Source organism: Podarcis pityusensis (assembly GCF_964106645.2).
Source record: "Podarcis pityusensis genome assembly, chromosome: 3".
NCBI lineage: Eukaryota > Metazoa > Chordata > Lepidosauria > Squamata > Lacertidae > Podarcis > Podarcis pityusensis.
Genome location: NC_138026.1, coordinates 54,091 through 80,114, shown reverse-complemented (window position 1 = coordinate 80,114; position 26,024 = coordinate 54,091). Strand labels below are relative to the sequence as shown.

General features: G+C 43.4%; 1 protein-coding gene across 3 annotated transcripts in view; it reads left to right on the top strand.

The window, feature by feature from the left end:
- The window catches only part of COL4A1 (collagen type IV alpha 1 chain), a 196,796-nt gene extending 172,116 nt beyond the window's left edge, over positions 1 to 24,680 (top strand). For all 3 annotated transcript variants that reach the window (XM_080997345.1, XM_080997347.1, XM_080997346.1), the window contains exons 44-52: positions 5,632 to 5,704; positions 6,072 to 6,143; positions 6,887 to 7,015; positions 11,206 to 11,304; positions 11,662 to 11,874; positions 12,686 to 12,863; positions 15,663 to 15,777; positions 22,287 to 22,459; positions 23,789 to 24,680. In XM_080997345.1, the coding sequence (XP_080853471.1) occupies positions 5,632 to 5,704; positions 6,072 to 6,143; positions 6,887 to 7,015; positions 11,206 to 11,304; positions 11,662 to 11,874; positions 12,686 to 12,863; positions 15,663 to 15,777; positions 22,287 to 22,459; positions 23,789 to 23,870 (1,134 nt within the window). In that variant the 3' untranslated portion in view covers positions 23,871 to 24,680. The remainder of the gene's footprint in view (positions 1 to 5,631; positions 5,705 to 6,071; positions 6,144 to 6,886; positions 7,016 to 11,205; positions 11,305 to 11,661; positions 11,875 to 12,685; positions 12,864 to 15,662; positions 15,778 to 22,286; positions 22,460 to 23,788) is intronic.
- The last annotated feature ends 1,344 nt before the right edge of the window (positions 24,681 to 26,024 follow it).

The following is a 26,024-nucleotide window of genomic DNA, read 5'->3' as shown; positions in this document are numbered from 1 at the left end:
ACTGGGCAAGAGCACTCCTCTCACTGAGGGAAGACATTGCTAAATTAACTGAGACTGTGAATGATGTTAAAACTACAGCTAACACAGCAATGGAATTAAGCTTGAAAAATAAAACATCTATTAGGACTCTGAAACGTGTGCAAGCAGACCTTAGAATCCAACTGTCAAGATCGGGGAAACGGAGACTTTCCCAGGGGCCTACCTGAAAATTTTGGAGACTCAGATCTAAAAGCAGCCTTCCTCACATGGATTCAAGAATTCCTGACTGCAGAATCAGTGCAGAAAATATAGAACACATACACAGAGCCCTGAGAGCTAAAGCTAAAAATGGGGACCCCCCCCCCCCAAAGATGTGATTGTCTGCTTTAACACATTCTTGGTGGAAAATGGTTTAATGCAACGTTTCAGAAAACTGGAAAAAATAGAACATGAGGACTCTCTTATAGCTATCTTCCAAGACCTTTCTCCTGGGACCTGGCAGCGACCTAGTGAATTCAAAGCATACACCACATCACTTCGCAGTGCGGGGATAAAATACAAATGGGGATTCTCCTTTAGGCCAATCATCACTCATAATGAAATAACCAAGGTAGCAGCGTTGTATGTAGAAGCCAAAAAATTATTGAAACAGATCGATGTACAGATTGAAGACATGACAACAGAAGGAATGGAGGAAAGCACTGATGAAGAGACATAAAAATACCCTTTTGAATGGCAACAACAAGGGGGGAAGACAGTGAAGAAAATTAAAGGAAAGAAAAATCCAGTACAGAAGAAAAATGGACAGAGAATCCCACAATATGGCTTCTGCTCTGCGTGAGATTGTTTTGTCTTGGTTTTTATGACTTGCTTTGTAACTTTACTATCATAGAATGTTCCTGGGGGGGGGGGAGCAGTGATTTTGGTCATCCCCTAAAACAATACTACTGAAAGAGTAGAATTTACTACTCTGTGGATACCACAATGGTTCCAACAGTAAGACGGAGTTTTCTTGTTGTAGGTGGGAGGGGAGGGGGGGGAGGTGCAGTTTGGGGTTTGTTAGATATAATGTTTTCCATGCGCTCCTATAATGTACTAATCATCCTGGAGCAAGTATGGATCATTTAAAAATAATCACATGGAATGTTAATGGACTAGTGTCACCCATCAAAAGGAGACGGGTTTGGAAGGAAAAGGGAGACCGGACTTGATTCTGGTCCAGGAGACTCACCAGAGGAGGAGGGGGTACAATGAGTACGTCTCCCCTCCCCTCCTCTGGGGGACAGTTGTTTGCCTCTCAGGAAACATCTAAGGCTCATGGGGTAACAACATGGGTTGCAGATAAATCAGAATTTAAACCTGAACAAACCCCTAGTGATCCTGATGGATGTTACTTGTTTATCAGGGGCACATTTCAAGACCAATGGCTCACTATAGGTAATCTTTATGCGCCAAACAACCAACAGGAAGAATTTTTGGAAAAAAACATTGACGGAACTGGAAATTTTTTAAAAAGGTCAAATAATCCTGGGGGGAGATTTCAATTTAGTCCTAAATGCATATTCTGACAGAAATTTTTCAGGTCAGAAAAAAAAGGTTAATAGAGGTTCCCCATCAACAAAAACCCTTCTGTATAGAATTCTTTAAAAATTCAATTTATATGATATCTGGCGAATGGCAAACTCTGATTTAAGGGACTATACTCACTTTAGCAATTGCCATACAAACTACCATAGATTCCGGCGTATTAGGCGACTGGGCATATAAGACGACACCCAACTTTTGCTGCTCAATTTTAGAGTTTTAGAGTTACAGAGTTTGAGCGCCGCCAGGGGCAGAGCGTGCACCCCTCTGCTGCCTCGTCGCAGCAGCAGCAGCCTGAGATGAGGTGTTTGGCGGGCGGGTGAGTAAGCGCCGCACTCGGAAGGACTTTCCGCATCCCCTTCTATGGGGAGAGAGGAGGAGTGATGGCAGAAGGGGCAGAGCGCGCACCCCTCCGCTGCTCTCTGCCGTAGCAGCAGCAGCCCGAGGCGAGGTGTTTGGCTGTTTTGTACGCCGGAACATACGGTACTCTAGAATTGATTATTTATTGACAGAGGGATGGATCCATCGGATCCACTTCTCAGAGATCAAAGCAGGAGAAGTCTCTGACCATGCTATGGTTATTGCTGAACTGCTGAGAGAAGGGGGATACCCAAGGAACCCAGTATGGAGACTTGACCCATGGCTGCTGCAAGATCAATTGATTCTTGAACAGTTGCAAAAAGAGATACCATAATTTTTTAAGATCAATGATGCAGGATTATATAGGTAAAGGTAAAGGTACCCCTGCCCGTATGGGCCAGTCTTGCCAGACTCTAGGGTTGTGCGCTCATCTCACTCTATAGGCCGGGAGCCAGCGCTGTCCGCAGACACTTCCGGGTCACGTGGCCAGCGTGACAAGCTGCATCTGGAGAGCCAGCGCAGCACACGGAACGCCGTTTACCTTCCCGCTGGTAAGCGGTCCCTATTTATCCACTTGCACCCGGGGGTGCTTTCGAACTGCTAGGTTGGCAGGCGCTGGGACCAAACGACGGGAGCGCACCCCGCCATGGGGATTCGAACCGCCGGCCATGCGATTGGCAAGTCCTAGGCGCTGAGGTTTTACCCACAGCGCCACCCGCGTCCCACTGCAGGATTATATAGCCCAGCTTTAATTTGGGATACCTTCAAAGCAGTAATTAAAGGAACATTAATCAGTGAGAAGAGTAGAATAAAAAAAAACAAAATCAAATATTCATATCCAATTAGAAAAAGAAATAAAAGAATTAGAAGAAAAACATAAAATAACATGTAACAGAGTGTATCGCAAATTAATTCAAAAAATGAAAGAATTAGACATGTTAGAAATACCAAAAATAATAAGATCCCTTCAATATTTAAATCTTCAGTACTATGAATTTAATAATAAAAACTCAACAATCTTGGCAAACCAACTAAAGAAACGTAAATTAAACAGAACATTCCACTCAATAAAAACAGACAAAGGCGAAATAACACATGATAAACTTAAAATTAACTAAGCCTTTCATGCATTCTATAAGACCTTATACACTTCTGAAACACCATCACTAAACACCATTCAGGAATTTTTGGCCACAGTTAACATTCCAAAATTAACAGAAGAGCATGCAACTTACTTAAATCAACCCTTTTCACTTGAAGGAAATATTAGCTAGTATAAAAAAGACAAAACCATTTAAGGCACCTGGACCAGATGAGTTTACTGGCTATTTTTATAAAACCTTTTCTGAACTTGTGGCCCCATTCTTGCTGAAATTATTTACAAATATAAAGGATCATGGCTTGATGCCTGGAACTTGGAGAAACACACACATCGCTACCAAAACCAAAGAAAACCTGCAGTCAGTTCTTCTGCTGTAAAAAAGAGATGAGAACTATATTGTCTGAATGGTTAAACTTCTTACTACAATATTTTACTTTTGTAATATGACATCTCAGGCCATCTAAAAGTTGATACCAAGTTAATCCACTGCAGGTGAAGCAGTGGAAGTGTGGGCTGATGTCTTGCCTCGGTAATGGACTGGGTGAGAGCCAACAAACTTCACTCCATCCAGATAAGACTGAGGCACTGTTGGTGGGTGGTTCCCCAGACCAGAAGGCTGGGAGGTGACCTGCTCTTGAGGGGGTTACACTCCTTCTGAAGGAGCAGGTACGTAGCTTGGGAGTATTCCTGGATTCTTTGCTGTCACTTGAGGCGCAGGTGGCCACAGTGGTGCCGAGTGCCTGCCATCAGCTTCAGCTCATGGCCCAGCTGTGCCCCTATCTGGACAAGGATAGCGTTAGGAACAGGAAGAGAAGCAGCTTCACATCCTCTCTCATGGAGAAGAGTCTAGCAACAAAAACCTCTTCTTTTTATTACTTAATAAATGATACAGAAAATGAAAATGAAATAAACAAATACTGATACAAAATCGACAAAAGAAAATACTGTACATATACACCCTACACTACAAACATAAACCCTACACACACTTCCCTCCACCAAGACTCGACTTCCTTGGGTTCAAATTTGAATATTGTCATTGCATTCTTTGGATAATACATCTTATAACCATTTCAAATTTTTATTCTCGCTTATACTTAATCCATGCATATCAATATATTCTTTTTAGAGCAGTGTTTTTCCATATACTCCTCAAAACACTGCTATTCTGATCTTAATTTTTTATTTGTCTGGAGCCTTATGGCTGCTGTTAACTTTGCCAATTCTATAAATTCATTTAATTTACATATCCAATCTTCTTTTGTGGGTATTGTCTCACCTTTCCATTTACTAGCAAGAACTATTCTGGCGGCTGCCGTAGCGTATAGAAAAATTGTTTTCGTTTCCTGTGGAATGTCCTTCCCTAATACAGTAGACCTAATAAATATGCCTCTGCTTTGTTTTCTATGGGGATTTGGAGCATCTTTTTCAACTCTTCATGTATAATACCCCAAAAATTCTTAATCTTTTCACAGCTCCACTGAACATGAATCATTGTCTCTTCGACTTTATTGCATTTCCAGTACAGATTGGACTTTAATTTATAAATCTTTGGAAGTTTTGATGCTGCCAGATACCACCTAAAGAACATTCTCATAAAGTTCTCTTTAATGCTATAAAGTAAAGGTAAAGTCGTGACCGACGCTGGGGTTGCGGTGCTCATCTCGCTTTATTGGCCGAGGGAGCCGGCATACAGCTTCTGGGTCATGTGGCCGGCATGACTAAGCCGCTTCTGGCGAACCAGAGCAGTGCACGGAAACGCCGTTTACCCTACCGCCGGAGCGGTACCTATTTATCTACTTGTACTTTGACATGCTTTCGAACTGCTAGGTGGGCAGGACTTAGCAGGCGGTAAATCTGGTATCCACTCTTTTAACCAAATTAAGCACTCCGCCTCATAATATAATTTTAAATCTTTTATCCATTAACAATTTGTATTGATCTTTTCTCCATTCATCAAAACATATTACTCATAATCGGGATCATATTGAAGAAATAGAGCATTTTGGGAAAACGTTCATTTTGATTATTGAAATTCTTCCCCAAAACGACAATTTTAATCTATTCCAAATCTTAAAATCTTTTTTAATTTCTCTCCAGTTTTTTTGTATTTGTTGTCAAAAAGGTTAATATTTTTCATTGTTATTTCAATTCCCAAATACTTCGCTTTTTTCACAATCCGTCTTTTCCTGTAGAGCTTTTTGCTCCTGTTCACACATATTTTTAACCATGAATAGCTCTCTGGACAAGGATAGAGTTAGGAACAGGAGCTTCACATCACTCTCATCGAGAAGAGCCTAGAGACAAAGACCTCTACATGCACTAACTAGCACTCATGCTTACGTAGTTATGTTTGACTGCTATTTCCCACAATTCCCACCTCATTCTACAACGTATAGCAAATTGTGTTACCCACTTATTTCATATGCAGAACTTGGAGTCTTGTGCCATGTAGCAGATCCTTTTTTATGCATAACTTACTTGTCTATTCAATTTCAGGAGATACATGTTGACTGCTTGACTTGTTGCAGTTTTAGAAATTGTCCACACACCTGTGTGTCACTTGTCCCTAAAGGCATAACTGAGGGCTGTTTTCTCTTCTGCAGGGCAATGCTGGCTTTCCAGGAGCTACTGGCCCAAAAGGTGACATGGGGCCTTCTGGAATTCCAGGCCCTCAAGGTATGAAGGACGATATAATGGCCATCAGTAACTACATGGTCTTCTGATTTAGAGTGACAATAAAGAGAAAATAGATTTTCATTCTAACTCCCTTGGAAGGTGGTGGACTCTCCTTCACTGACAATTTCTAAGAAGAGGTTGGATGGCCATCTGTCATGGATGCAATGCAGTTGAGATTCCTGCATTGCAGGCAGTTGGACTAGATGAACCTTGAGGTCCCTTCCAACTCTTCAGTTCTATGATTCCATGATTGTACTCAAGTAGAAAGTATAAAATAGTTCAAGTATTTGGTATGTAGGAAGTGTGGTTTAGAATTAGTAGATAAATAAGCAGACTTGCCTATACTGAAAGTTTAATTTCTATCCAGGTCCAAAAGGTTCTTCAGGCGTTCCTGGACTCAAAGGAGAACAAGGTGACCAAGGGTTTCCTGGAGCTAAAGGTATGTCATAGCTTTGTCCATTTTATCTTCAGGTTTGATGTCAAGGACAGGCTGGTGTCTGAGGGGTGGGCAGAAGAGGTGGGGAGCAGGAGAATGATCCGGGGGAAGGGGCCAGTGATTTGTGGGGTTGTGTGCCACCCATGAAGCAGGGGGGAGTGTCTAGGCACTTGGAGATGGAGGAAGAGGGGGTGAGGGAAGAGTTGCAGGGAGGCACAGTCCCAGAGAATTGGCCATTAGAGTTTTCCTTGTACCTTCCTCCACTATGTCCAAGAACGAGGAGGGTCTTAAAGCGACAGGAGCATCTGGAGCTGCTGCACAGGATAAATTGCTAGTTGCTTGCATAACCTGTGTCAGATGAGAGAGTTTAAGTAAACTGGAAGGGGTGTGGTTGCGCTGTTGCTCCAACTGTCCATGTTGGAGCCTAGCTAGCTAATTAGCAGGAGTGGTGCTTATATCCCTTGTACTTTGGGAGCTGACATAATGGAGTGCTTTGTCAACATAGAGCTAAACTTCCAAACGTGTTTCTTCATTGGGACTGGGTATGCTCAGCACATTTGATTATTTTGATGTCAAGGAGCAGAAATATTTTAATTTTTTAAAATGAAATCAGCAGAATCTCAAATATATAACATGATCCTAAGGGGCCTCTCCAATTAGCACCTTTGTTTGTAATCCCCTCAACATATAATATTGACACAATGTAATTTGCTGAGTGGATATTATTTACTCTTTATCTTTGACAGGTTTTCCAGGCCCACCAGGTCCTCCAGGCCCCTTCCAGCTCTTGAAAGGTGAACCAGGTGAACCTGGCCCTGTAGGCCCAGTAGGCCCTAAGGGATTTCCTGGTCCTCCAGGCCCAAAAGGCCAACAAGGTGAGAGGCTTCTTAGTTCTTCTAGAATTCATAGGTTTACGAGGCCAAATCAGGTGAGTCACAGCAAAGCTGTCACCACCATGTTGAAAATCAGTTTAGACTATCCAGAACAGTGAGGCACATGGTGCCTGGGCTTAGATGCATTCTTCCAATGAGACATGCATTTTATCCATTTCCATGAAGGCTGCAATGTGGCTGGAGAAAGGCACAAGCCTTTTTCAATAAGATACATATTTCTGGTTAACCTATTGCCCCACTTTCTACAGAGGAAGGACAGTCTTTATCACTTTCTAGGGTATTTCTATGGCTTTCTGCACTTGTACCAGAATGGAATTATTCTAGGGACAGATGCTGAGATTTCATTTGCAGCAGAGAAGCTCAGTTGCTCCCTGGTAGGCTGCTGGCATGGCAATTAAAGAAAGAAACAACGTGAAAAAATGATTAATAAATTGATTGTGGATGGAGAAATAATTGAGGAACCAAAAAAGATAAGTAACAGCTTCCTGGCATATTTCATGGAACTCTACAAAGGAAATCAAGAAAAAATGGACAAGTTCTTAAACCAAAATAAACTCTGGAAGATTTCAAAAGAGGAAGCGGCTCCAATCAGCATGATAGAAATCCAGCAGGCAATGAAAAAGATGAAAGTAGGTCCAGGTCCAGATAGATTGCCGGCCAAATATTATAAAAAAGTAGAAGAATTATTGTCATTACCATTTAAAGAAGTAGTAAATAACATCTTAAATACAGGAAAGCTGCCAGAATCATGGGAGGAAGCCTACCCTGATTCCAAAGGGAACAGGGCCATCAGCTGTTAAAAATTACGGACGCATCTATTACTTAACAATGATTATAAAATCTTTGCAGACATTTTAGTGAGTAGACTGAAATCGACACGGAAGAACTATATCAGATATCTGGGAATTCTTTTCACTGAGACACTATCATGGAAAGGGGCACATCAAGGCTATGAAACTCAAAGTGCAGAAAGCTTGTGGGGCATTAATGAAATTCTATTTTACGGCAGAACAAATTCCTCAGGAAAATGCTCTCACTCCCCAGCAGGACTCCAGCTGCTCTTCTCCGCATTGAAGCTGACGTGACAACAATACAGGCTAGAATTGATTACCTGTGCTTAAATTATGTGAAAATATGATTCCCCGCTATGTCACAAACAGATTCCCCGCTATGTCACAAACAGAACAGAAACAGACCAAATGTTGGAAGGATGGTATCCAACGCCTCTTGTCCCAATCAATTACAAGATTTTCAGGTGACTATGAAGATGGACAAGAGGCACTTAAGAGATTGTCTCTTTAGGTCCGATGCAGATGCTTCTACCAAGAGCTCGCCATGGTTCCCACTTATTAAAACGGAGCATACCCAGGCCAGTTACCTGTCAAAGCTCCCACTTGCCATGCTTAGAATCGCATTCACAGAATTGCGATTCCAATCGATGCCCTCGGCGGTGTTGGATGGACGCTACGGCAAAGTACGTTATGAAGAGAGACTTTGTCTCTGTGGGCAACCCTGTATGGAGGACCTGTGCCACTATTTATTGCAGTGCCCGTTATATATAGACCCAAGAGACCGATTCATAAAACCCTTGTTTCCGAATGGAACTCATTTGAATAGGGGGGAAAGGGTGAAATGGCTGCTGAGCGATGCTGATGACTTTGTAACTTATAAAATAGCACTTAGTTGCGTTGACAACTAAGAAGATCAGGAGGAAAGAACTAGATAAAATAACGGTCATCTGCAAAGGGGATTTGGATATTTAATTTGGCACATTTTACTAGAGAATTCAACTATTCTATTTTATGCAACAAATAATCTTAGTAGTTGTGACCGTGGTTTATATCGTATGTGTGGTGCCTGATGATTTTTATGGTTATTGCTGTTTTTCCTTTTGTTGTTATTTTTCTGAATGATTCCATGGCCTATGGCTAGCACAATAAAAGTCGATGATGATGATGATGTTGATAACAACAGAAAACCTAAGAGAAAGTGTGCCAACAGTTTTAGAGAAGATAAACAAATTTGGGTCAGTCACAGGCTTCAAATTAAATAAAGATAAAACCAAAATGTTAGTTAAAAACATAAAAGGTGAGGATAAAAGAGAATTACAAAAGTTTATAGGCCTTATGATCACCAAGAAAATCAAGCATTTAGGTATATGGATAAGAGTTAAAATATAAATTTGTACAAAGATAATTACATACCAATCTGGAAAGAGATAAAAACAAATTTGGAAATACAGTGGTACCTCGGATTAAGTACTTAATTCGTTCCGGAGGTCCGTTCTTAACCTGAAACTGTTCTTAACCTGAAGCACCACTTTAGCTAATGGGGCCTCCTGCTGCTGCCGCGCCACTGGAACCCGATTTCTGTTCTTATCCTGAAGCAAAGTTCTTAACCTGAAGCACTATTTCTGGGTTAGTGGAGTGTGTAACCTGAAGTGTATGTAACCTGAAGCGTATGTAACCCGAGGTACCACTGTATGAGACAGATTAAAATTATCATTTTGGGGTAGGATCTCCACAATAAAAATGAATGTTTTGCCCAAAATATTATTTTTATTTCAAGTCATTCCAGTAGTAGTAGTAGAAGCACAAGATATTTTAAAACCTGGCAGAAGGACATAACAAAATTCATATGGCAGGGCAAAAGACCTAGAATCAGTTACACACTCCTGACAGACAGCAGACAAAGATTTTGCCCTGCCAAACCTTGAACTGTATTATGAGACTGTGTTGGATCAAGGAGTGGTTGATTTAAAAAAACACATATATACTAGACCTAGACAACCGTTTTGGCTGGCATGCCTGCGCCTGCTGTGAGAAAGCGAAAGTTCATAGGGAATTTATGAACCATGTAACTAGATAAGATCTCGCTATGCAGTTTGGGTAAAAAAAAGGGTATTTTGGAGCAAAAAACACTGTGGTGGTTGTCACCAATGGAGGCCATGAATGTAAAAAAGGTTAACATGAGGAACAATTGGGTAACATATAAAGAAATTCTCCAGGAGGAAGATAATCAATTAAAACTTTAAAAATTTGATGAGGTAAAAAATAAAGTGACAAGCTGGCTTGAGTATCACCAAATTTATGTTTTATTCATGCAAGATATAAAGAAGAGATTTGGCAAAGAGCTTTCAAGATTCGAGAAAGACCTGATTCCCAGTGACCTGATAACTTATCTAAAATGTATAAAATTTTATTAGAATGGTCGGTAAAAGGTGAGGAGGTAAAGTCAGCCATGGTAAAGTGGGCAGTGGACTTAGGTCATACTATACAGTTGTCAGAGAGGGAGAAATTATGGAAGGAGGGTCTTAAGTTCACAGCTATTAAGGAGAACTACATGAAGATTTTCTACAGGTGGTACCTAACACCGAGTATTTAATGTATTAAATGAATTTTAAAAGATGTTCAAAATCTCATTTGCCAAAAGCCCAAAGCATTTCTTTTGGGAATTATTGGTAGTAAAATACCAAGAGATCTAAAGAAAGTACAGTACAGTACCATGGCAGCAAGAGTTTTGATCGCTCAGTTGCCGTGTCTCTGCTTCCATTTCCCTTTTCCCACATCCCATCTCAGTGTTGCATCCTTCCATCTCACACCACATGCCCACTCTAGCCAGCCCCACGATGGTGAATGGCACTGTGGTCTAAACCACTGAGCCTCTTGTACCTGCTGATCGGTATGTCAGCAGTTCAAATCCACACAACAGGGTGAGCTTCCGTTGCTGTGTCCCAGCTCCTGCCAACCTAGCAGTTCGTAAGCACACCAGTGCAAGTAGATAAATAGGCGGGCAGGTAAACAGCACTTAAAGCAGTTTAGTCCTGCTGGCCACATGACCCGGAAAGTTGTCTGTGGACAAACGCTGGCTCCCTCAGCCTGAAGCAAGATGAGTGCCACACCCCATAGTCACCTTTGACCGTCCAGGGGTCCTTTACCTTTTTAGTACCACAAAGTATATAAAGAAGTGAAAATAGGATGTGGGTGAAAACAGGCCCATGGTGGGTAGGGCAGATAAGGATCCACTCCACTGGCTGGATCCACATCCCACTACTGATGTAATGATTCCCTGCACACCCTTGGAAGCTGCTCCCCAGGTGTTTAGAATACTGATTTGTCCAAATGATAGGGACTCCATAAATCCACTGTAATGACACATCCTTATTTCAACAGGTGTAACGGGACCTGTGGGTGTGACTGGTCTTCCAGGCACTCCGGGATTTGATGGAATGCCAGGTCAGAAAGGAGAAACTGGTCCTGCTGGTCCTCCAGGCAAGTCCAATCTTCTTCCATTGCTAATAATAATAATAATAATTAATAATAATTTTATTATTTATACTCCACCCATCTTTCTGGGTTGCTATGTTCTGTATGTAGTCCAGTGCCAAGCCCTAAGGAGTTTAATAGAGGCTTCAATAAGTCAAGAGCAATTCTTGATTTATCATTTAAAGGCACATTATTCAGAAGTGAGTCCCGGTGGTACTTATTCCCAGGTAAGTGTGTTTAGATTTACCACTGTGTAACACAAACAATGCCAATCCATGTATGTTTACTTTTAAATGTGTCCCATTGTTTCCATGCTCTGTGTGAGGTGCAAACTATCTTAGATATACAATTTTTATCTTACAGGTCCTAGAGGCTTTCCTGGCCCACCTGGTCCTGAAGGCATGCCAGGGTCAATGGGTCCACCAGGGAGTCCCTCTGTAGCTCACGGTTTCCTTGTGACCAGGCACAGCCAAAGCACAGAGGAGCCAACATGCCCATCTGGAACAAGACTGATGTTCCACGGGTATTCTTTGCTTTATGTACAAGGAAACGAACGGGCCCATGGTCAGGACTTGGGTAAGAGAGCACAAAACAAATTGAGTCAAATGAGCATATTACATTAGAGAAAGACACCTTTGTCGCAATTGCCTTCCCTAAATCAAATAAAATTGTAGTGGACAATTTAGTTTTGTCAACTGCTGCAGCGTCTAAAAGGTGCCATTAAGCTCCTTTCTGCCTCAAAGAGCCAGTCTTGATAAATGGGATCGTGGGCTGTTTGGGGAAGTCTTAACCTGTCACTTGAACCTGCATTCTTCCTGTACTTGTTCATCCCCCACTGCACGGCGTAGATTCACAGATTGTAACATTTTAATTCATTATTTTAAAGAATAACTTGGGAAATGTGAAAACCTAAAATTATTTTCTTTTCTTTAACCAAAATAAAAACTTCATAATAATTGTAAGTATTGGACAGCTGAAGACATTTTCATGTGGCTCTGAAGGGCATTTTGCCACTTGCTGGAGTGAACAGGCAGGGTCCACCTGTGAACAGCCACCTTAAGCCCAGACAAGCCCACAAGCAGAGCAGCTGTGCCCGGTTGTTTGATGCTTCAAAAGCCCAAGCATTTTTTCATCAGTTTTTAGGAATGGCATTTTAGCCCACGATCCCCAACCTTCCCTCTTCTCCACCTGTGTGCTGTTCTGTGGGTTCTCCCTGAAATTTCAGAGGGACATGGAGAGGAAGATCCATGTCTATGCAGAAATCCTTGCCTTATAGGGCTCATTAGCTGAATCCTGACCATAGTTCTCTAGCCTTGTATAAATTGCTTTGGTTTCGTAGAAAACCATTTTTTGTAGAAAAATCAGTCCTTTATTTTTGCTATTTTAGGCACAGCTGGGAGCTGTCTACGTAAATTCAGCACAATGCCTTTCCTGTTCTGCAACATTAACAGTGTATGCAATTTTGCCTCAAGGAATGATTATTCTTACTGGTTATCTACCCCTGAGCCAATGCCAATGAGTATGGCTCCTATTACAGGAGACAACATCAGGCCTTTCATCAGTCGGTAAGCATTGAGAAATTTTATATTTACAAATTCCTGTATGAAGATTTTGCATTTCTCCAGACATTGCAACACAATTTGAGAAATGTATTCTAGAGCAGTTGAAAGGAGCTCCCTCGCTATCCAGATGTTCAGGCTGAGGATATGTGGATGGCAGGTGGATTGTTGCTCAGAGAGGGATAGAATAATCACTGTCATGTAGTGGAAGGCACAGGACAAGACAGGTGGAGCAAAGCAGAGTTGCCAGCCAGGAATCCTATCATAGCCTTGCAACCCTGAGGGGGAACTTTCTTCCTCCAGTCCACTGGTGGAGCACACCATATTTTCCCCAGTATGCTCAGCGCAGTAGGATGAAAGGACATGGGCAGCTTCTCTCCGCACCCCCCCCCCATCCTATGTGAGCTTCTGGCTAACTCGGGTATCAGAGGCAGGGGCCAAACGCAGATCAGTATTAACTCACATGGTGTCAGTGAAGTTAACTCTTTATTCAAAGAAACACCTCCGTGAGGCACTTGTGAGGACTGAAGGTCCCCATCTTCCCACAGTTGCCTAAGTCTCCTCTTCCTCTGGGTCCTTCCCAAGCAATCTGAGAGTCCGTTGACACTGCTAATTCTGCTCTGCCCTCTTCATACCTCTTCTGGTCCTGGGAGATGAGCTGGTCACAGCAGGAGGCGGAGACCCCCTTGCAGCCTGCCTGCCATCCCTGTTTCTTGCCCCCCTTCCTCTCCAGCCTCTGCTTCTGCTTCTGCCTCTGAGTCTGCACTTGTTGTTGTTGTTGTTGTTGTTGTTGTTGTTTATAACCCACCCATCTGGCTGGGTTTCCCCAACCACTCCCCCAACACTTTCAACAAAATATTAAAAATACAATAAAACATCAAACATTAAAAACTTCCCTAAACAGGGATGCCTTCAGGTGTCTTCTAAAAGTCAGATAGTTGTTTATTTCCTTGACATCTGATGGGAGGGAGTTCCACAGGGTGGGTGTCATTATTGAGAAGGCCCTCTGCCTGGTTACCTGTAACTTCTCACAGTGAGGGAGCTGCCAGAAGGCCCTGGGAGCTGGACCTCAGTGTCCAGGCTGAACGATGGAGGTGGAGACACTCCTTCAGGTTTACTGGTCTGAGGCCGTTTAGGGCTTTCAAGGGCTTTCAACACTTTGAATTGTGCTCAGAAATGTACTGGGAGCCAATGTAAGTATTTCAGGACCAGTGGTCTCGGCAGCCACCCCCAGTCACCAGTCTAGCTGCTGCATTCTGAATTAGTTGTAGTTTCTGGGTCACCTTCAACGGTAGCCCCACGTAGAGCCCCGCGCAGAGCATGCACCACTCTAGCGAGGCAGTCCGCAGGCAGGTAGGGCCTGTGTACCAGGTGGAGTTGGTAGACAGCTGCCCTGGATACAGAATTGACCTGCGCCTGCATGGACAGCTGTGAGTCCAAAATGACTCCCAGACTGCGCACCTGGTCCTTCAGGGGCACAGTTACCCCATTCAGGACCAGGGAGTCCATATCATAAAGTGTTGGCAATATAGTTAATATTATTTAATATACACAATAATATATATAATTAAATGCACTGTTCATAGGTTTAATACATTTATTTATTAAACAAATTCAGTACACAAACAGATGTATGCACACCAATGCATACACCACCACCAATGGAGCTGGAAAATAGGAAAGAAAACGAAAAGGTTGCAACATATGAAACTTTTTAGTTTATAAAAAAGGCAAATTAAGAGAAGATAAAGTAGAGGTGTATCAGCTAATACAAGATTGTCAAGAGAAAGTGGATAGAGATTTGCTCTCTCACAGCAAACACTGTGTTGCCTTCATGTCCTGCTTGTAAGTGCATATCCACCCTCCCTCACCCCAATTAGGGGCCAAGATGACATTTGAGGGAGGCAACATATGGCCTAATGAACGAATGGGGGGGGTAGATTTGTGAGCGCACCAAAGCCATGAAGGAAAGCAGGAGAGGAGAGGAAGAGAAAGAGACCCACATCATGGGCTAAAGACTTCTGCGGAACCCCCTCCTCTCATGCCCCCTGCTCTGGGTAAATGCCTTGGTGGCCCTTCCAAATGTAACTCCACCCTGCCCATTTCTCGCCAAACACAACATGATGGGGGGGTGGAGGTAAAGTCAGAGGAAAGAGGTGAAGTTAGAGGAAAGAAAGGATGTCACATGAACAACACCCCTCCCCCTTTAAAATCCAAAACCAAAAACCGATCTGAGGGACAAGATAGTGGGGCAAGAAAGAGGGAAATTGAAACTTGACTTGCCTCCTCATGGCCCCCTCATCCCAGCTGGATGTGCTCAAGGGGGGGGTGAGGAATGCCACCCTCTGCCTCTCCATCAGAGGCATCTGCCTGAAGAAGCATCCCTCAGGAGGAGGTCAAGGCCACAACCCTGAGCCTCGCCTCACCAGTGGTGGAGATGAAGGTGATGTTGAAGACATCCTCACTGAAGCGGAAGTGCAAGCAGGTCTTGCCCATGCTAGAGTCATTGGTGAGCAGAAGTTTCGCCATCTTTGATCTGAATGGCACTTGGGAGCTGGGGGAATTAGCAGAAGGGAGGGTCATCCCCCATGGGCCACATGCTGGACCATCCTGCCCTAAACAATACACCAACTCAATAGTTTGTTCTGCTGCCTCAGCCTTTGTAGCTAAAGCCCTATCCTCCCAGGCCAGGTTGGCAATACCTCCAAGGCCCCTGCTGTTGTGATGAATAATGCAGTAAAAGGGAGGACTGGAGGGTATTCAATCTATATGTATTTTTTCAACTTTGCATTATACTTTTCTCAGGTGTGCTGTATGTGAAGCTTCTGCAATGGTGATGGCAGTTCACAGTCAAACAATTCAAATTCCACCGTGTCCAGAAGGATGGAGATCGCTGTGGATAGGCTACTCCTTTGTGATGGTAAGTGCTCCAAGTTATACCTGAATTCATTTAATTCTATTTCTACTAGTACATGTTCCATTCTTTTTCACACAATCTAAAAAGAACCCATTCTTTTTAAGATATATGAGCAAGTTCCCTTTTAAAGTTCTATTTTTGCTTGTCTAGCTGTCCAGATTTCTTCAGGGTGACCCTGGTGACCATGCTATCTGCCATTTCTTAGGGAATAAATTGAATGGACTCTGATTTTATGAGTTTATCCACACTTCTGCCTGGTTACCCTGCCACAACAATGCTTGGAATTTAAGATCTGGGGCAAGATGTGTGGTGAAACTAAACTGGGTTTCAGAATTTACCTTAGAGGGCAACAACAATTGTGCCTATCCCCATTAAGTGCTGTACTGTTGCGGATGCCACTGCATTGATTGTGACAACACAAAGAGTAAAGCAGCTAACCAACAAACTCAAACTTGCACAGGGACAAACAAAGGAGGACGCCTTCACCCTGGTGTAGCCTTTATCACACATGTGCCACAACAAGACAATGTCCTAACCACCCCCACCCCCGCAACAGCAGACAAATCAATAGAGTTGATCCAACAACACCCTCCCACACACACACATTAACTTTATGACAATATTTAAAAAATGCAAATATATAAAGCCCTTGAAATGCTTGAAATGTAGGACAGAACAAATAACTAAGCGGATATGGATCAATTCCAGTCTGGGTGCATGTACAATTTGAGGACTATACCTTGGTGAGCCTTGGTCACCCTTGTACTGAGATTGGAATGGGAAGAGTGGGACTCTGGTTCTGGATCTCTCATCAACTTTTGATAGAATTGACCCCGATATCCTGGTCATGACTCCTGGACTGGCTCTGTGGGTTATTAAGAGCACTCTTTCACAGTTTTTCCACTCCTGCTTGCACAGCTGTGTCCAGAGAACAGTATTGGGAGATTGCTTCAGTCTTATGATGTCATATAACACAATCTTGTCCTCAGTGCTGTTCACCACTAGGAGGAGTCATTAGACATTTTGAGTCAAAGTGTCATTGGTATCCTGATCCTGGTTTCCGTGGTGGGTGGTTCCAGTCCCCGGGAGAGTAGCTTGTGCTGGATGGGTTTGTGTAGACACTTAAAGCAGCCACAGAATTATCTTAAAATGTACCTTTAATGAAGGACTATTTGATAGCCAGTGGGGTGGATGGTAAAACCTGGGCTATGAGCACCATGTGCTTTTATGGTTGGACATTTAATACAGGGTAAGCCTAATTTGAACATAGTGGTACTTTTTTCTAGGTAAAATTTATTGTTTTTTATTGTTATTTATTAAATTTTGGAGTCTCCTTCTCAAAAATGGCCCAACTTATCAAGATATAAAACCAAGGAGGAATCAGCATGAATCCATAGAATACTAAAAGTACACACCCTATAAGCAAAATAAAAACTGGCAGCATGAACAACTAAAAAACAAATCAAAACGTTTATGATCAGTAAGAAAAACAACAGCAGCCCATCACATGCCATTGCATGCTTTGGAACAGAGGGAGATTTTCACCTGGTGACATTGGTAGGCCTCACTGGGGAAGGGTTTCATAAATCCCTTGTCAGCTTTTTCAAAATGTCCCTCAGAGGTGGCACATGGAGGGCTCCACTAGTAGGTTCATATCAGAAGAGATTGTGACGTCAACCATTGTGGTATCTGTATAGGACAAGGGTCAGCAACCTTTTTCAGGTGTGAGCCAATCCTCAGACCATGTGGTGGGCCAGACTATATTTTTTTTGGGGGGGGGGGAATAATGAATGAATTCCTATGCCCCACAAATAACCCAGAGATGCATTTTAAATAAAAGGACACATTCTACTCATATAAAAACATACTGATTCCCTAACGGTCCACAGGCCGGAGTGAGAAGGCGATTGGGCTGCATCCGGCCCCCAGGTATAGGATGTACTGTAAGTCATTGTTCAGAGTCAGCAATAAGCTTTGTGGCATTTTAAAGATGAACAAATTTTATTATAATATAAATTTTCAGAGACTAGAGTCCACTCACTTCACCTGATGCATCAGATACACAAACTATTTTTGCATTTCTTGTGTCCATAATTTAAATGTAACATCTAAAATGGTAAACCATTTTAAACCACTGAGCCTAGGGCTTAGAATCATAGAATCATAGAATCCTAGTCCAACCCCCTGCCAAGCAGGAAACACCATCAGAGCACTCCTGACATACGGTTGTCAAGCCTCTGCTTAAAGACCTCCAAAGAAGGAGACTCCACCACACTCCTTGGCAGCAAATTCCACTGTCAAACAGCTCTTACTGTCAGGAAGTTCTTCCTAATGTTTAGGTGGAATCTTCTTTCTTGTAGTTTGGATCCATTGCTCCGTGTCCGCTTCTCTGGAGCAGCAGAAAACAACCTTTCTCCCTCCTCTATGTGACATCCTTTTATATATTGGAACATGGCTATCATATCATCCCTTAACCTCCTCTTCTCCAGGCTAAACATGCCCAGCTCCCTTAGCCGTTCCTCATAAGGCATCGTTTCCAGGGCTTTGACCATTTTGGTTGCCCTCCTCTGGACACGTTCCAGTTTGTCAGTGTCCTTCTTGAACTGTGGTGCCCAGAACTGGACACAGTACTCCAGGTGAGGTCTGACCAGAGCAGAATACAGTGGCACTATTACTTCCCTTGATCTAGATGCTATACTCCTATTGATGCAGCCCAGAATTGCATTGGCTTTTTTAGCTGCCGCGTCACACTGTTGGCTCATGTCAAGTTTGTGGTCAACCAAGACTCCTAGATCCTTTTCACATGTACTGCTCTCAAGCCAGGTGTCACCCATCTTGTATTTGTGCCTCTCATTTTTTTTTGCCCAAGTGCAATACTTTACATTTCTCCCTGTTAAAATTCATCTTGTTTGTTTTTGCCCAGTTCTCTAATCTGTCAAGGTCGTTTTGAAGTGTGATCCTGTCCTCTGGGGTGTTAGCCACCCCTCCCAGTTTGGTGTCATCTGCAAATTTGATCAGGATGCCCTTGAGTCCATCATCCAAGTCGTTGATAAAGATGTTGAATAAGACAGAACCCTGTGGCACCCCACTAGTCACTCTTCTCCAGGATGAAGAGGAACCATTGATGAGCACCCTTTGGGTTCGGTCAGTCAGCCAGTTACAAATTCACTGAGTGGTAGCATAGTCACGACCACATTTTACCAGCTTCTTTACAAGAATATCATGGGGCACCTTGTCAAATGCCTTGCTGAAATCAAGGTAGGCTACATCCACTGGGTTCCCTTCATCTACCAGGCTTGTAATTCTGTCAAAAAACGAGATCAGGTTAGTCTGACATGACTTATTTTTCAGAAATCCATGCTGACTATTGGTGATCACAGCATTCCTTTCTAGGTGCTCACAGACTGTTTGCTTAATGATCTGCTCCAGAATCTTCCCTGGTATTGATGTCAGGCTGACTGGGCGGTAATTATTTGGGTCCTCTCTTTTCCCCTTTTTGAAAATAGGGACAACATTTGCCCTCCTCCAGTCTGCCGGGACTTCGCCTGTTCTCCAGGAATTCTCAAAGATGACTGCCAGTGGTTCTGAGATCACATCTGCCAGTTCTTTTAATACTCTTGGATGCAGTTCATCTGGCACTGGAGACTTGAATACATCTAAACTAGCCAAGTATTCTTGTACTATCTCCTTAGTTATTCTGGGCTGTGTTTCCTCTGCTGAATCATTTGCTCCAAATTCTTCAGGTCGGGCATTGTTTTCTTTATCGGAGAAGACTGAGGCAAAGAATGCATTGAGGAGTTCAGCCCTTTCTGTGTCCCCTGTTTGCGTTTCACCATCTTCTCCTCTGAGTAACCCCACTGTTTCTTTGTTCTTCCTTTTGCTACGAACATACCCATAAAAGCCTTTTTTGTTGCTTTTAACCTCTCTAGCAAGCCTGAGTTCATTCTGTGCTTTAGCTTTTCTGACTTTGTGTCTACACGTGCTGGCTATTTGTTTGAATTCCTCTTTGGTGGTTTCCCCCCTTTTCCATTTTTGTACATATCCTTTTTTAATCTTAACTCAGTTAAAAGTTCTTTAGATAGCCACCCTGGCTTCTTTAGGCACCTTCCATGTTTCCGTCTCATTGGTATTGCCTGAAGTTGTGCTTTTACTATCTCCCTCTTAACAAACTCCCAGCCATCATGAACTCCCTTTCCTTTTAGTATCACTGTCCATGGGATCTCACCCAGCACTTCCCTAAGTTTTATGAAGTCGGCTTTCTTAAAGTCAAGAAATTGAGTCCTAGTATGCTTGGGTGCTCCTTTCCGCTGTATAGTAAACTTCAGAAGAGCATGATCACTCGCGCCTAATGATCCTTCCACTAGATACCCCACTAACCAGGTCATCAACATTGGTTAGGACCAGATCTAAAATGGCTGATCCTCTTGTTGCTTCTCCCACTTTCTGGACAATGAAGTTGTCTGCAAGGCCAGTGAGGAATCTGTTTGACCTTATGCTCTTGGCTGAGTTTGACATCCAACAAATATCCGGGTAATTGAAGTCCCCCATTACTACTATCTCCCTTCCTTTTGCATGCTTGGCCATCTGTTCCAGGAAGGCATCATCTATGTCCTCCGTTTGGCTTGGGGATCTATAGTAAACTCCCACAATGAGGTCACTGTTATTCTTCTCTCCCTTAATTTTGACCCAAATGCTCTCACTTTGGCTTTGAGGTTCTAAATCTTGGATCTCTTCACAGGTATACACATCCCTGACATATAACGCCACTCCTCCTCCTTTCTTGTCTGGTCTGTTTCACTGAAATAGATTGTATCCCTCCATTATTACATTCCAATCGTGGGACTTATCCCACCAGGTTTCAGTGATGCCTATTATGTCATATTTAGTTTGCTGTACCAAGAGCTCAAGCTCATCTTGTTTATTTCCCATGCTTTGCGCATTAGTGTACCGACATTGAAGTCCATTAATCATTCCCCCATGACTCTTATTTAAGGATTTTTTCCTCCCACCACTAGGTCTGCGTGCTGTTTGCTCCATTTGGTCTATGACATTTGGATGATCATCAATTGATAGACTCCTACCTTCAGGAGCACTGTCTCCCTCCCCCACATTAGTCAGTTTAAAGCCCTCCTGATGAGGTTTCTGAGATTTTTGGCAAAAACATTTCTCCCAACCGTTGTGAGGTGCAGCCCATCGCTTGCCAGAAGTCCATCTTCAAGAAACTGCAGTCCGTGATCTAAGAATCCAAACCGTTCCTGTTTACACCATTTGCGAAGCCAGCTGTTCACTTCCACTATTTTTCCCTCTCTCCCTGGGCCACGTCGTTCAACTGGGAGGACAGATGAGATGACAATTTGTGCATTTAATTGCTTCAATTTCCTGCCCAGAGCCTCGTAGTCTCTTTTGATCTTCTGGAGGCTATTACTTGCAGTGTCATTGGTTCCCACATGAACCAAGAGGAGGGGGTATTTGTCAGTGGGTTTTATGATTCCTTGCAGTCGTTCAGTTACATCTTGGATCTTAGCCCCGGGGAGACAGCACACTTCCCGAGACATCTTGTCAGGCCCACAGATCACTGCTTCTGTTCCCCTCAGTAGGGAATCCCCTATCACCACTACACGCCTCCTCTTAGGTTTGGTCGGGGTTCTTCCGTGAGCTGTCCGTTTCAAGGTCGCCTGCACATTCCCTGAGGACTGACTTTGCTGCTCGTCTTCATATACCTGATCGACTGTAATGAGGGAGAGATCCTCAAATAGAGTCTGCTCTTCATCTTCCATGCTAGGGGAGAGGACCTCAAAGCGATTGTGTATTTCTAAACAATCAGAGCGAACCCTGGGCCTCCTACTTCTTTGAGTCACGTTTCTCCATATATCTGGCTCCTGTGTTGGTGAACTAGCCTCCTTCTCAGGGGAGTCCCCTGTCTCCTCCTTGGTGGAGACGGTGTGCTCTGTTGCTTCCAAGAAGAGCTCCAGCTCTCTAATTCTTTGGAGCGTAGCTACACGTTCCTCCAGTTGCTGGGCTTTGATCAGGGCTTGCTGATCAAAAGGTCAGCGGTTCGAATCCCTGTGATGGGGTAAGCTCCAGTTGCTCAGTCCCTGCTCCTGCCAACCCAGCAGTTCAAAAGCATGTCAAAGTGCAAGTAGATAAATAGGTACCGCTCCGGCGGGAAGGTAAACGGCGTTTCCGCGGTTGCTCTGGTTCGCCAGAAGCGGTTTAGTCATGCTGGCCACATGACCTGGAAGCTGTACGCCGGCTCCCTCGGCCAATATAGCGAGATGAGCGCTGCAACCCCAGAGTTGTCTGCGACTGGACCTAATGGTCAGGGGTCCCTTTACCTTTACCTTTACCTTTACCTTTACTAACTATTTTTCAACTTCTAGTCCCATCTGTAGAATACAAATAACAGTTATTTACCCCACTGAATTGTTATTAAATACTAAATGTACTGTTGAATTATATGTAACTAAAAACAATAATCTATTCTTATCAACTGATGCATGTATTTTTGGCAGCACACCAGTGCTGGTGCAGAAGGCTCAGGGCAAGCTCTGGCATCTCCAGGTTCCTGTCTGGAAGAGTTCCGCAGTGCTCCCTTCATAGAATGCCACGGCAAGGGCACCTGCAATTATTATGCAAATGCTTACAGCTTCTGGCTTGCCACTATTGAGAGAAATGAAATGTTCAAGTAAGTTGGAAACATCTTCTGCATTGACAATACCTGCCCAAGGATATAAAAAATGCATTTTGAAAGCAGCTTTTTAAATAGTTAAAATTAATGTGACTAGATGTGACAGAGTGAACTTACTTTGCCTTTTTGGTCCCTTTTTTTTGTTTGTTTCTGTTGTGCTTCTACCTGACCAAATTCTATCAATCAGATTCCCACTGCAGTTGAGATCCCAATTCACAGTTCAGATACAAGTTGTCTGCATGCTTTAATGCATATTTTGGTCAAACTATTACTTTGGACCTGATACAGATTCAGCCTAGAGAAGAAGTGCATTACAGCCAGTTATGGATCAGGAACAGAAGTGTGCTCAGATAGCAGCAGAGGAGTATATGCTCCACTGCCCGGGCAGGCGCCTGGGGCACACCCCCAAAGAGGATGGAAGCCGAGGGAGCCCGCTGTGGCTCGCCTCACAAAGCAGCATGTGGAGTTCACTTGCATGCCGCAGCCCAGTTGAGGAGCTAGCAGCCCAGTTGAGCTAGCAGCATTGAGCTGTCATGCAAGGAAGCTGTCTCTGCAGCTCCCTCACATGCCTAGTAAGGGAGCCTATTGTGGGGGCCCATGGTCACACCCCCTCAAAAAAATGTGCCCAGTGCTGGGGGGCCTCCCACTGCTGCCGCGCAATTTCTGTTCTCATCCTGAAGCAAAGTTCTTAACCCGAGGTACTATTTCTGGGTTAGCGGAGTCTGTAATCTGAAGTGTCTGTAACCTGAAGCACCTGTAACCTGAGGTACCACTGTAGTTCTTTCATGTTCTGCTTCCATGTGGTAACTCGGGTTACATGTGCTTCAGGTTACATACACTTCAGGTTACAGACTCCGCTAACCCAGAAATATTACCTCGGGTTAAGAACTTTGCTTCAGGATGAGAACAGAAATTGTGCAGCGGCGGCACAGCAGCAGCAGGAGGCCCCATTAGCTAAAGTGGTGCTTCGGGTTAAAAACAGTTTCAGGTTAAGTACGGACCTCCGGAATGAATTAAGTACTTAACCCGAGGTGCCACTGTATTGTACTTTGAACACAGGAAGCTATGTCAGAGGGATCAACATTGTGATTTACTTTCAAGGACAGTATCAAGGAATAGTGTGGGAATCAATCCTATAGGAGTAGGAATTCCTACAATTTAAGAACTGGCTTTAAGAAGGAGGCAGAGGTTAAGCTCATTAATTTCTGTTCATTGTAGAAAGTTATGATCTGACAGTTTCAGTATGTGAGCTGAGTTTGACACACTATTCCTTCAAAACAATTTTCTTCACTGGTCACTTTTAGCTTTTTTGTTTTTAATTTTCAGGAAACCTACTCCTTCCACACTAAAAGCAGGAGATCTACACTCAAATGTTAGCCGTTGCCAAGTATGTATGAGAAGAACATGAGATTCCAGTTGTACCTAATATCACAATATGGTGCTATTGTGTTAACAGCGTGAAGCTTAGGCATATATCCTATGTACCTCATTGTCACCCAGCATGAAAACTGTCAAGTGCCTTACAGGAACCTGCCTAACTAAACTCTACTTCTTGGCTCTTTACTTGCTGAAGATGAAGATGATACACTTCAAATGTCACTTTTGAATAAACATTATCTTATAAATGAATGTGATGCACTGATACTCTAAATCTTCCCCCACCCCAAAAAACCAAAGGTGCTAAGAGGAGTACAGCTCTGCCTCAGGTGTGTAAATGCCCCTTTTCAATTTCTGTGCATTAGATATGTAGGATTACTTCATTCTATCTTGAATTCTCAGGCTCTTTATTATATAATTAAGGTTGTTGTACAAATTAATACTAATGTAAAGAAGAGTTCTGGGGAAAGAGAACACCAATATTCCTTATTGACATAACAGAGGGTACTGACATACAAACATTTTTTCTTGGCTGAATTGTGTATGGCATTAAGGAGCCTGCATGCAAGAAGAAACATAATTCTTGCTGATCAATGAAATGAACATGCCCTCATGTTCTATACTGCATTTTTGTTGTTTTCCTGTGGAATGCAAAATGGTCCGATGTATTTATTTATTGGGTTTCTATAAAATATGCTGCTATTTTAGACATTTATGTCTAAAATAGATTGCATCATTATAATCAAGCCAACATAATTTTTAAAGGCCTTATAGGAAACTTACTTGACTGTGTACTTCATAAAAAATATAATTTGTAATAAAGCTATTTGTTTTTAAAAAATGGTCTCTTGGTTTTAATACATACAAACTCAGGTCTTTTTTTATTTCAGATATTTCAGGTATAGGAAAGAACAGGTACCAAAGAAAAGTTGCTTACCTATTGATTCAATGAAGTAGAAGTTCTGGGAAACTTAGGAGGAAGTGATCACATCCTCCTGGGTTTCATGATACAGAGGCAAAGGAAAGCTGAGTGCAGTTGGACACACACTCTGGACCTTAAGACTGAATTCAAAAGCTTAAGGAGCTACTGGGTGAGACCCCCAAGCAGCGGCATAGCGTGGGTTGTCAGCACCCGGGGCAAGGCAAGTAATTTGCGCCCCCTAACCCGGGGCAAGGCAAGTAATTTGCGCCCCCTTAACCCCTAACCTGCCGCTGCTGCCAGCTTCTTCTTGCTGCTGCCTGGGCTGGTCTGGTGTGGTTCTCTCCCGCGCTCAGCGCTGCGCTGGGCGGCCGCTGCACTGTCCCTCCCCCAGATAGTCCCTCGCTCGCTCTCCGCACCGCACGCCTGGCACCCACCCCCTCCACAGAGGGCGGCGACCCAGCGGCTCGGATCGGATTCGCACAGCCAGCACTGCAGTGAGAGAGAGTGAGTGAGCCAGGTAGGGGCAGAGAGCTGCGAGTGCGAGCACGCGCGCCCCAGATGTTGCGCCCGGTGCGGCCGGCCCCCCTGCACCCCCACGCTACGCCACTGCCCCCAAGGTCAGAAGTACTCAAAGAGAAGGGAGTCCAAGATCATAACTGCTTAACTGTCCCACTTTTACTGGGACACCACAAATTTAAAGAAGCCACACCAGCTTCTGATCCGGGAATGTCCTGGGATCCATGGTTCCTCTCTTGTTAAACCTCAGAACAGCAAGCAGAAATTGCCAGAAAGCAACCTGGAGGTCTCCAGTACACAGAATCCTAGCAGGAAAAAATACCCATCTACAAAAAGCGCTTAATAATAAACTTTCCAAAGCAGGTTGGATTAAGCAAGTTCAGCTCTTTCTCAGTTCACTAAAAACACAGCCCAGGGGTGGGGAGAGATGCCCAACCAGAAGAGTCCAATGCCACAAGTTTAAAAAAAACTTGAACACTAAGATAGTACAAAAAAGTGACAAATGACGGTTCTAATCCACCTTTTCTGGGATTTGTTATTTGTGATGATACTGAGCCAATATGGAGATTGGAATTAAACATTGGCGACAAGCCCATAGATTTAAAAACTGATTCAGGTGCTGATGTGACAGTACTGTAAAATCAGAAGCAATATATATTTGCCTTGAGCCAACCTCTGTGTTGAAACCTGGAGGTACCTTGACCTCTGTGGAAGAATTCTCTGCAGAAACATGCAATAATTTTTTTT